Consider the following 11690-nt stretch of genomic DNA (forward strand, 5'->3'; position numbering starts at 1 on the left):
CCACTAGCTAATGGAAGTGCCAGGCTGCAAACCAATGTCTGTGTAGTTCTGAAGTAACTGTTCTCAACCATTCTGCCATCCTGTGTATGCATTTTGAGGGTTTCCTTAAGCATTTGTTCTTGCAATAACTAAAAGTTCTTTGTAACCCAAAGAAAACAAGACCCGTATTGATGGCCAAGTTCCAAACCAGTTTCCCCAGTTAGGGGTGCTGCAGCCTAAACTTCCAATGTTGCTCCTCTTCAGACTTCTCAGATGCTGTCCGAAGTTCCTAACGTGGTCACTCAATTCTAGCTCCATCATTTACAAAGGATAGTCTTTTGGCCTAGACAAAATATAGCCTTTCTGAGGTCACACGGTCAGTAAACAGCAACAGAGTCCATGCTTTTCCCACTACACCAGGGAAACCTGACATTCTTCTGGATCTACACATCCACAGGGGGTCTTCCTAGGGACTACGCTCTAGAAACGTGGGCAGAGCAGATGGATGTTGGTTTTCCGTGTTGAGAACACTAAATTCCCAGGAACGTCTCTCGCTCTGAACCAACACGGTACTTTCAGCACCATGGTCAGGGGCGCGCCGGCGCTTTCAGGTCGTCTGAGCCCAACAGGGTTAGCCAGGCAGCCGCCCTCAGCTTCAGCCTTGGCCATCAAGATCTCTGAAGCAGAGCGGGCAGAGAGCAGCCTGGGACCTCTTCAGAGAAGGGGGTGGGGCGGCCAAAGGCAATGGCGCTAGGCAGTGTTTGGCCTCGCCAGACACAGAAGACCCAGCTACAGCCAAAGCAGGAACAACTACAAACTGTCCCAGCACAGAGCAAAGAGCTCTAACCTGCGAGTCTAGCGCCAGGTCACAATCCTAGCTTGTTTGCTCCAGTAATTCACCAAGTGACAGAGGCCCTTGTGTAAGTCACCTACTTCCAAGACTTTGGGTCTCAGTTTCCATGAGTGTGAACATCATTGCCCTCGTTGCCTGCTGTAGGGAGGGACCTAAGACAAGAAGGGCCAGCCTCAGAGTACCTGGGTGGCCCGGTTGGTTTACGTGTCCATTTCTTGATTTCGACTCAGGTCATGATCTCCCAGTTTGTGGGATCGAGCCCCACATTGGGCTATATGCTGACAGTGTGGATCTTACTTGGGGTCCTCTCTCTGCCCCTCCCCTGCTCATGCTCTTTCTCTCTCTCAAAATAAATAAATAAACCTAAAAAAAAAAAAAGTGTCCAGTCTCAAGTGTCCCACCGTCTGTAATCTTGGCCCCTTGGAGGCAGAGCAGACAGGGATGGTTAGTGAATGCCCCCTTCCTTTTCTTGAGCACAGCCTGCAGATATTTAAAAAGGAAGAGGAGGGAGAAATAAACTCAACAGAGAGTATCAATCACATATATGTAAAATTGTAATTATAATATACTCAGCACTTATTCTGTGCCACATTCTCATCCAAATCCCCTTATACCCTCCCGACACTGTCCCCACTACTAAGGCCTGAGGGTCTTCTCCGCCGCTCCTGGTTGGGGGGGGGAGGGGCTATAACTGGGTCCACGGCAAGCATGGCCTTCTCGTAGGCACCCAGAAATCTAGTGAAAGGGTATTAAGGACTTCCTCCATATTCTCCAGTGAATTAGCTGAGGTTCAGGGACTGGTCCAAGGTCACACAGCCAGGTAGAGTGGCCCTTGGGGGAGAGGAGGGGCAGAGTGCGCCCCCGCCCCGCCAGCCTTTGTGCCAGCCCAGCAGCCAGGCTCCCAGACATTAGCATTCCAATGGCCCCGGGACGCTTTGTCTTTCGACCAAGGCCGGCTTGGGAATGGAGTGGGATGGGGGCAGGGCACCATAAATCTACCTGCTAGTGTGAGCCGATGGGGGTGGGGTGGTGGCGCAAGATTCATGTGCTGTTTTTCTGGAAGTCAAGCTTGGGCTCAGACAAAGGCAGAAGAGGGGGAAGAGTCTTTCGACCCGAGGGTCTTTCCTGGCCCCGCTTGGGACCCTGTCCGGATTTCAGAGAGCTGGGGCACAGGCGACGACTTCACACTGCGGGAGGCCCCGCTGCGGTAGGAGCTGAGGCTTAGTCCGCCGGCGCGCCTTCCAGCCGAGACTGAGAGCAGCCTGAGTGATTTTCAAAGCCTCTGAAAGCAATATGCCCGTGGCGGGTGGGAGGCGTGGTGACGGTGAGGCTGGGCTAGTTAGTTGTATCTGCCACTCAGAGATGTTTCCAAGCTCTTCTAGATGAGTGGCTCCTTGGAAAGAGGTGTGGACGAGGTTTCTTACCTCAGAGCAACTCCATACAGGGTGATGGAGCTCACCCCGGCCAAGGGAGCCCTAAACTTTGCAGTGATTCTGGCAAACCCTAAACCTTTCTTTGCTTCCTCTTGACTTGGAATGTAGAGTTGACAGACAGCTCTGGGGTCAAATCCCCCACCCCACCCCCACCCGGACCCAAGGTGGCCGCCCAGCAGTCAAGTTGGTTAAACCGTCTTTTTTTTTTTTTCTTTTTAATTCATGGGGCGGAGGACCAGTCTGTGTGCGTTTAGTGACTAATGGCTCCTTAATGAGCACCCTCAAAAGCAGGAGGGGGATTGGGCAGTGCGTCCATCCACCTAGAACATGGAGTCAACACTTTTGCTGTCTCAGGGAGTCGTGTGCACCTGAGGGAGTCCCCCGCCTATTTGAACACTAGTTTCCAGAGCCTTTCACAAGAAGAATGATCCTCCTGCCTCAGGACTTCTCTAAATCTGTAGTCCTGGGGCCAAACACCACCTCTCTCGCAAGTCTCCCAATCCAGCCCCAGGCACCAGCTATCCTACCTCCATCCTGTGCCTTGTACCTTTACCCAGCACCCAATATTTTTGGCCTTGAATAATATTGTCTGTATACTTGCTGCTTTCCTGCAAAGACAGAGATGGACCTTCCTGCTTTTTGTCTGTCCACGCTCTTCCCCCCAAAACGCCCAGCAAGTAGCAGGCACTGGTTTGGTCCCTGCAACTAGGAGCTGCAGACACCTGTCCCTGGGTGGTGCCCCAGGTGGAAAGTTGGCTGCTGCAGAAGTCACCAATAACCCATTAATCTTCTCCCAGATTAAAGCCGTGAAATGAAACAACACCTTCATTCATTCTTTTGTTTGGGGCCCTTCTCCCCGCCCCCAATTCCGGTCCCTGGTAACTGAGACCTATCTCCTCAGAGCTACCTTTACTGGGATTAGAGGAAAAATTCATGTGAAAGTGGGGATGGCAAAAGAGAAACAAAAGAGGCGTTGACTCCGATGACGCTGCCACTTTTGCACTCTAACGGGAAAGCTACCTACCTGCCTTCCGGCTGTCAGCCCCTAACGGGTGCCTCGCCTCTCTGGGGTTGGCCGGCTTCTTCCCCTGGCCAATCCAAGGAGGCCTCTGGGGTTCAATTCACAGGGTAGGGTGCCCGCCCTCCATTTTCCCGTTCCTGAGCACCAGGCAGACTCCTCGGATTCTTACAGCTCAACCTGCTTCCGGAGGCCTGGGGGTCCCGCAAGGCACGTAGAGGTGCTCCAGTAGTGCCCCCCGGATCATCTTCGGTCCCGCTGCTCACCAGCCCAACTCTACCTTGGGAGTAACAGGGAATGCATGGCTGGAGACCTTGAACAGTTCCTTGGTAAGTTTTCAATCAAGACTGCTGGGTGTCCAGGGTGTCAGAGATTTCAGCAGGAACCTCCACCCTCTCTGCTCCTCGCTGCTCAGTTCTGAGCCGCGACGCCACCGCCCCTGAACCGGCTCTGTGAAATGAGCTCAGAAGATGTGCGAGATCTCTAAGCACTTTGGGAACATTCCTGGGATGCCCAGTCCGGGTTCCGTGTCTCCAAGGGCTCTGACCTTGTGGCCAGGCTATTGCTTGTCCTCACCAAATGCAGCAGTCGCTCTAAATCCAGGTTAGTGGTGTTGGGGAAAAGGCCGGCAAGAGGCCCTAGTTGGAGTCTTTGATCTAAACCACTGTCTAGAATAAGACAAGTCACTGCCCCATAAATAAAATAAGGAATTGGACCAATGATTTCTTAAGAGCTTTCCAGCTCTTACTTTCCCAATGGGTTTACCTGACTTGCCCTCAGGACTCAGTCTTCTCTGCCTTTGAGCACAGTGTCACAATCTTTTAGCCCAAACTAGAGGAGAGGCCCAGATCCCCAGAAAGTATCATCCCTCTCCTTGGAGTGAGCCCCCCCTCCCCCGGCCGCACCCCAGCGGCTGTGGTCCTCCCTTCTGCACAATCCAGTTACTTAGCTGAGGCTTTTTGAGGGTACCTTTTTTTTTTATTGGCTCAAAATCTCATTCACCAGTCTCTAAATAATCTTATGTACAAAATATAGACTCCCCCCCCCCCGCTGTGAAATCTTATCAATAAATACAAGCGTGTAAAGGAGGGGAGGGGGGTATATAATTTACCATACCAAAATTCATTTCAAAAGATATATAATTTACAAACTGATTTTTTTCTTCTCTCTTCTTCTTTTTCTTTTCTTTCTTCCTTCCTTCCTTTCTTTCTTTTTCTTTCTTTCTTTTTTTTTTTTAGACAAGGGAGCTTCAGTCGCAGGGAAGCGGGAGAGACATTCCTGAGCCAGGCGGTCTCTGCCGCAGTTCACAGCCCGGTCTCCCTCCCCCGGGAGGGCAATGGCTCTGAAAAGTGCACCGAGAGAAGGCGGAGGATCGCCTTCGTGGATTAAGGCAGCGGACCGGCCAGAAACCAGGACTTAATACGGAGAGGGTCAGCGGCGTCTTCCAGAAGAGACGCTGGGCGAGGAGAGCAAACCGGAAGAGATCAAATACTGGATTAGGTCACCTTGGTTGGAAGGTTGGTAAGAGACAGACTGGCACACTTGAGTGAGGGTACGATGGCTGGAGACAGTGAGTGTCTCCGGCTGCGTAGTGCTACCATTCTCGTCGTCTTTGCGGGAGACTTGGGGTGGTTGCAGGGAGGGGAACCCCCGAAGCCTGCAACGCCCACCTGCTTGCGCAGCAACCTGCGTGCGGTGGTCTGAAGTTAGCGCGACGCAGAGGACGGGAGATTGAATCCAGCCTGTCACCCTCCTAGGCGCCTGGGCTCATCGGGTGTCAGCGAGCCAGAGACTGGAAGGGCAAGTTCGCATGAAGGCCCCCGTAACCGCCCCCTCCCTCTCTCCCGAGCACCCACCGCCCAGAGACCCGCAGGCCCCTTCATAGAAAGTCTGAGAAAGCTAGGGCGCCGGGGCGCAGACCGGTAGGGGAGGCAGGCATCTGCAGCCCCGGACGCTCCTCCAGCGAGGCGGCGGGACTCAGGCTGCCCGCCTGGGAGACCGGAGAGTAGAGGGAGCCCCATTCTCCCGGGGAGCCGCCGTCCTGGCTGCCCAGCTCTTCGCAGGGCGGCGCGGGCGGCTCCAGCCCGTAGAGATTGTGGTCTGCTATGCGCAGCGCCTGCGTCAGCGCCCAGATGTAGTTGTGCGCGAAGCGTAGCGTCTCGATCTTGGTGAGCTTGGCATCGTCGGGAAAGGTGGGCAGGACACCGCGAAGCGCGTCCAGCGCGGAGTTGAGGTTGTGCATCCGATTGCGCTCGCGGTCGTTGGCCTTCTTGCGCCGGCTCCGCCGCTGCTTGCTCAGAGCCAACTCGCTCTTGGGCCGGCTGCGCCCCCCGCGCCTCGGCCGGAGGTTCCTCGAGGCTCCTCGGCAGCCGCCCCCTTCCTCCTCCGCGCAGCCCCCCTGCCCGCGAGCCGGGCTGGGCGGAGCGGACGCAACGCAGGTCACTTCGGCGTCCGAGGCGCCCTGGAAGGGCTGTTCTGTGTCATGGGTCGCTTGGACAGCTGGCACGCCGGAGGGATGCGGCGCCATCCTGAGGCTGGGGTGAGAGGTCCGGGTAAGAGTGGGTGGGCCACCCGCGCGCAATTCCCGGTCCCCGGGTCAAGTGAGGGGGGAAAAATGACGAGAAAGAGCCACCCCTCCGCTCCCGCCGGATCACAGGACCCCTTTCCCCCCTCCACCCGTCTCTCTGTGAGCTGCAGGTGTTACCTTGTTCCCGCGCGCAAAAGGGTAGAAGCGGCGAGCAACGAGAGCTTATGGTGAGCTTAGCTGGCCTTTTCGTCTGTTAAGTCCAGCCAGGATGCAGGAGCCGCAGCCTGGAAGTTTCCCCAGCCCAAGAGAAGCGAAGAGTAAAGGGGGTCCCGGGCCACTGTTGCTGTCTTTGGCGCGGCTGCGAGACCAATCGGAATTTTTTCTGAGCCTCAAGTCGTGTGCCCCTTGGCACGCTTTATCTGCTCGGCCCGGGCCAGGAGCGTGCCTGCCCCGTTGCTGCCCGAGCCGCCGGCCAATCAGCGCCGGGGCCAGGGGGCCGCGCCACGCGAGCCCGCTCCTCCCCCGCGGGGCACAGCTGGATTCCGGACAAAGGGCCCGGGTCGGGGGAGGGGAGCGCCGCTCTGTTTGCTTTCTCCCCGCGGGCTCGGTCCCAGCAACTCTCGGTTCCTCAAAGAGCCTCGCCCAGGGAGAGGAGCCTCGTCTGGCTCGCGTCTGGCCGCCCCAGACCGCTTTGCTCGTATTCAGTTTTTCCTTGGCATCTGTCCAGCCCCTCTTTTGGTACCTCGAAGAGGGCTTTGGGAAGCCCACGGGGACATTTAGGCTCAGAGAAGGAGGTGGCTCGCCCCAAATCACGCGGCGAGACATGGGACCAGGTGCAAGGTGCCCTGACTACCAGCTTGGAGGAGCGTCCACGAACTCCTGAAGCCACCTTGCTCTTCTGCGCTCCGGGTCAGGCTAGGAAACATACATGGAGCGATGTTTCACGGACCCTCTCCATTCTGGAAGGAGGGGCGGGGCGACCACAGAGACAGATCCTGCCTAGGTCCCTGCCACGTAGAGACCTTCCCTGGAGGTGAGGAGCCCCCCTACCTCCCACCACAGTGCTCTGAGACGAGGCTCCACACTCCTCAGAGGGAGGCGCTTAGAACCTCTCCTCCCCATCCATCTCCCATCAGGAACCTAAGACGTTTCCATCGTGTCCCAGAGGCGGAGGGTGGTTATGGTGGGACCTCCAGGGGACATTCGACCACTACCAATCGCGGACAGTCCCCTAGCATTCGGGCCAGGGTCTCTGGGGAAGAGCTCAGGTGAGAAGGGGTCAGGAGAGGGCCGGGAGTTCGCAGCAAGGCTTTGTCTTTTAAATGCCCGTGGTGCGCTGCCGCTGCGAGACACAGGCGACTTCTTTCTTCCCTTCGTCCCCCTGTCCAATCACAGCCAGGGGCTGCCAGCACTACCTGGCCCAGCTCTAGCCGGGTGTGAGGCGGGGGTCCTGCCCGGAGCACCGCTCATGGACTCCGCGGGCCCCTGTTAGCGCCGGCTGGAAATCTTTCCAAAGTCAGTCTGAACACATCATCCCTCTTTTCTTCCCTGCCCTTCCCTTTTGTCCCCGCCTCGGACACCCCGTGGTCTTCTGCTTCCGGTCACTCTGGGTGAGGGGTCGCGGCTTCCGCTCCTCTCTCTTGACCGCGACGTGTCCGGTGGGGGCAGAGGCGGGGGGGAAGCCGAGGGTGGGAAGACTGGGGCCCCGGTTACGTCTCCGCAGGCTGAGAAAGCTGTGCTTCCTAGCAGGTCCAGTGCCTCCCGGAAGCTGGAGGAGTGGGGCTGGACCCGGCTGGGAAACCGAGGGGATGGGGTGAAGGGAGGAGGTAGGTCTGCGTATCTGCCCCAGTGACCGCCTCTCCACACCCGCCCAGGCTGCTTCGGGGGCGCAGTTACCTCCAAGGCAGAAGAGGATGGATATGCTTGGGCGCCAGAGAGAGAGGGCTCTAGGACTGGATGGGGGTGGGGGCGCTGTCCTTCCGATCTCAGCCGGTGCTCGGTTAGCAGAGGTTCCTTCCCTTTCTGCTTTCCAACTGAAGCTAGGGGTCAGGCTCCCGAGGAGCAAAGGGAAGAGACTCCTGGATTGCATTTTCCTGCTGCTGCTCCCTCAGGTCAGGATTGCTCCAGATTTGTTTCCTAGTCATAAGAATGAGAACCAGAGGCCCGTTTTACAGATGGAGACGTCAAGGCCCAGAAGGGGGAGTGATTCACCTAAGGTCACACAGCAAGTTCTGCCAGAACCACGTAGAACTCAGGTCCTAAGACTCGGACTTCTAGATTCTCCCCTTGCACCTGCTGCCTCTCCCTGATTGGGGGAAAATATTTTTTTCCCCAAGGCAAAACCAGACACCCCAAAGTGCAGAAGGTAGGAGAAGTCCTGTATCTGTGGGGGAGACAGGGTCAGAGTGGAAACGGGACCGATGCTTCAACTTGCTACTTTCCTGCCCTATACCCGAACCTTGCTTGGTTTCTATCATCCTGCAAATTATGAACAGACAGGAAATCCGAAGCATGCTTCCCTAGGGCTCTGGGACCCAGCCCCACTCGGGGGAGCCTGCCCTGGCGATAAGGGATCCAAACATCCCTGTGGGTCCCGGGAGGCCTGAAGAGCAGCTCCAAACCAGGACTCTCACCCGGCAGTGGCTCTCAGATAAAGGGCAAAGGAGGGACTCACTTGGCTCAGTTTTGCCTCAAGCGGCGGACAGATACTGGTAAGAGCCGCAGGGCGAGTTTCCTGCACCAGGCAAGATTCTGGGCATTCTTGGGAACCTTCTTAACCGGGAGAGAATTCTGGGACTCACGTGGGATTCTTATCCAGATCCCCCAGAGCAGCTCTGGCCCAGGGCTCTTCGGGGATTCCAGGCCGCTGGCTTTGCGCAAAACATAGGGCGAGGAGCGCGCAGCGGCCAGGAGTAGCGGTCTCCTTGAGGAGAGCCCACAACTCTCCGCAGCCCTTCTTCTGGCCAGGAGGGCGGGGTCCAAGGTCAAAGAGTCCCGGGGGATTGGAGATCCAGGGTCCACGTCCTCCCTTTCCGCTGTAGGGGACGCACAGACCTCTCTCCAAAGTTAATCCCTGTGCTTTTGGTGGCGGAGGCGCAAAGCAGTGGTAACTCAGTGCGCGCCGGCGGTTTTTGTGAAACGGCTCTTCCAGCGGGGAGCAGAGCCTGTTCCTGAAGCCCCCGGCCAGCCACCGCCTCTAAGGCCTCCAAGACGCGCGCGCCTCTACTCTCTGAGGCCTACGCACGTCTGGAGGCTGAGGGGGCCCAGGAGACGGGCGACAGCCTGACGCCCGGAGACCGCGGGCAGATTGGAAAAGAAGGAAGGCAGCGGTCCGCCCTGCCGCCTTCCTGTCGGCGGGGGGAATCTTAGCAGTGCCTGGGGGCTCTTTGAGAAACAAGCGGGAGGGAGGGGGGCCATAGGAAGCTGAATAGCTAATGGCTTGCCGGAGGAGGGGGCTTCTTTCTCTCGCCTTCGCCTCGGCCCTGAAAGAGGGGAAGACAAAAATCTGGCGAGCGAGCTGCCTGGGCCGAGACTGGCCACTTCAAACAGCCCTTCAAACAAAAGGAGACGATGAAAAGAAAGCCCCACCTGTCTCCAGTGTTTGCTAAAATAATAATAAATAGATTTCGTTTAATAAATAATTACAAGAGATTGTAAAGTGGAGTGCTTTGGAAAACATCTACCGCGGGAGTCCCGCAGCCAGCCGTCACCTGCTCCCAAGGCGGACAACTTTATTGTTAAGCCACCCCCCAACTAGTTTGCCTCTGATAAACTCTCCCTCGTTTTCACAATGACTGTTTACTCATAGTTAGCACAATATTACCTTTGCCGTGATAAACCCAGAAGGGGGGAGACGTGGCCCCTGGCCCCTGGGCACACCTGTCCCAGAAGCTGCCACATGGATTTGGCAACGAGCAGGCCTCCCCCCGGGGGCCCTGCCTCCGTGTACATTGGCCCAATTGCCACCCATTTATAACAGGTTGGCTGCAAGGCCTATCTCGGTCCTATTTGTCTTCTTTTATTGAAAGCATATGGTCTCCAGGGGCTCACCAGCCCCATATTTCATCTGCCGGGAGCTGGGGCGCTTCCGCAGGCTGGTGCTGCCCAGCGCGCGGCTCCCCACTCAACGGCTGCCGCGCCAGCTGAGGGGATGGCGGAGGTGGGGTGGGGAGAGATAAGGCGGGCTCCTCATTCGCTTTGGGAGAGAAACCATCCCCTCAGAGACTCCCCCTCCCCGGGCGCAGAGACCTCGTGCGCTCTTGAGTGGGTGGCTGGTTCTTTTTCTTGGGTAGGTGAGAGGGCGCCATATGCCACCCCCCAGGGCGTAGGAGGGAACTCCAGCCCAGGGAGTCCTCGAACAAAGGGAAGAGAGGGCCCCGGACCTCTGGAGCGCCCGAGGTCTTTATTTCCAGATCCCCCTCCCTGTCCAGGGCCACCTCCCCCCGGATGTCCGTAGCTGGCGCGCAGCGCCTGGAAACAAAGTGTCCACATTATCCCAGCCGCCAGCCGAGACAGTGAATGCGTGAAAAGGTGCATTGCGCACCAAGACACCTGTTGAAGCGGCGCCTCTTCTCAGCGCCTCTCGGTTCTGCCCTCGGTCAGCAGCGAGTGGGGGGTGGGAGGAGGGAGAGATACTGTGATTTGTGGCGACATATGTTGAGCAGATTGGTGTGTACTCTTCACAGGGCCACACGCACCCTCGCTCCCATACACACCCCGCGAGAAAGAGCAGCTGCTGTCCTCACCTTCTCCCGACATAATACCTGGGCCAGGCGCCTTGGCGTCGCCTTTTGAGACTCCATCTCTCCCCCACCCTCTCTGCTTTCCGCCCCCACCTGCCGTCCCAATCTTGGCAGCTTCGCTGTAGGACGTTATTGTCAAATTTAACAGATGCACGTTTGTTCCCAGCGCCTGGTCTCAAACACACACACACACACACACACACACACACGCACGCACACACACGCAGGCATCCACAGAAAACGCGACCGATGACACAGATGCGGAGCGCAAGATGTCCATATGCCCGGCTCCGCGCCCGCCAGGGCTGGGGAAACAAACAGGACTGTGTGATTTTCTCTCCCCAGCCCAGAATAAACGGAAACTGCCGCGGGCGGGGAGGCCACCTCCAGGCGCCTCTCGCTTAGCGCTTGCCCTTTGGCGCGAGGGCGCACGGCACCTCTGGGCGCAGCGCTAGAGCCAGGAGAGCGCACGGCTGTGGACGCAGAGCGCCGACCATGAGGCGGCGGGAAAGGGGCCCCTGGCAGGAGCATTGAGGGCCCGTAGCTCTGGAGGTGCGGGTCACTGCCTGACCTCTCTGGTCCTTGCTTGACCTCTGGACTTCTCAGTTCCTGAGTGGTGAAGTTGCCCCAGTCTTCCCAGGATTCCCAGGAGTGGACATCCACCTGAGGCCCACTAGGGGCAGGCCCGGACCCCTCTTTTTTGACACTCCTCTGCCCACTTATCTCCTTGTCTGGGCTTTCCTAACACAACGTGATGAGAAGGGCACTGGGGGTGGGGGTGGGGGGCTGGCTCTGCCACTGTCCTTGTGCTGCCCTGAGAAAATTATTTCACCTGGCCCCCCCTTCCCATCTATTAAGGGAAAAAGCTGTAAAGGAAATACATTTTCAAAATTTCAAATTTGCAAAACTTGGAAACCTTGGATATCAACAGGTCTTAGGGGAGAGAGGAGGAAACCCAGAGAGAGAGAGAGAGAGAGAGAGAGAGAGAGAGAGAGAGGGCAGTCCCCTCCTCCAATACCCACACTCAGTTTGCCAGATCTGAGTTTCTGGCCAAGAAAGACAGACAGTTTCTGGCCAAGAAAGACAGTTTCTGGGGGAAAGACAGGCATGGGGGGTGTAGGAAGCTATCCTCTGTCCC

General features: G+C 57.2%; 1 protein-coding gene across 1 annotated transcript; it reads right to left on the reverse strand.

The window, feature by feature from the left end:
* Positions 1-5162: 5162 nt before the first annotated feature.
* On the reverse strand, positions 5163-5810 carry NEUROG3 (neurogenin 3). The gene has a single exon (XM_049646642.1). The coding sequence runs from the start codon at positions 5808-5810 to the stop codon at positions 5163-5165; it is 648 nt and encodes a 215-aa protein (XP_049502599.1).
* Positions 5811-11690: the final 5880 nt, after the last annotated feature.

Source organism: Panthera uncia, chromosome D2 (assembly GCF_023721935.1).
Source record: "Panthera uncia isolate 11264 chromosome D2, Puncia_PCG_1.0, whole genome shotgun sequence".
Taxonomy (NCBI): Eukaryota; Metazoa; Chordata; class Mammalia; order Carnivora; family Felidae; genus Panthera; species Panthera uncia.

Bases quoted from the DNA above. Each gene is read 5' to 3' on its own strand.
- NEUROG3 (XM_049646642.1), bottom strand. From the start codon at position 5,810: ATGGCGCCGCATCCCTCCGGCGTGCCAGCTGTCCAAGCGACCCATGAC.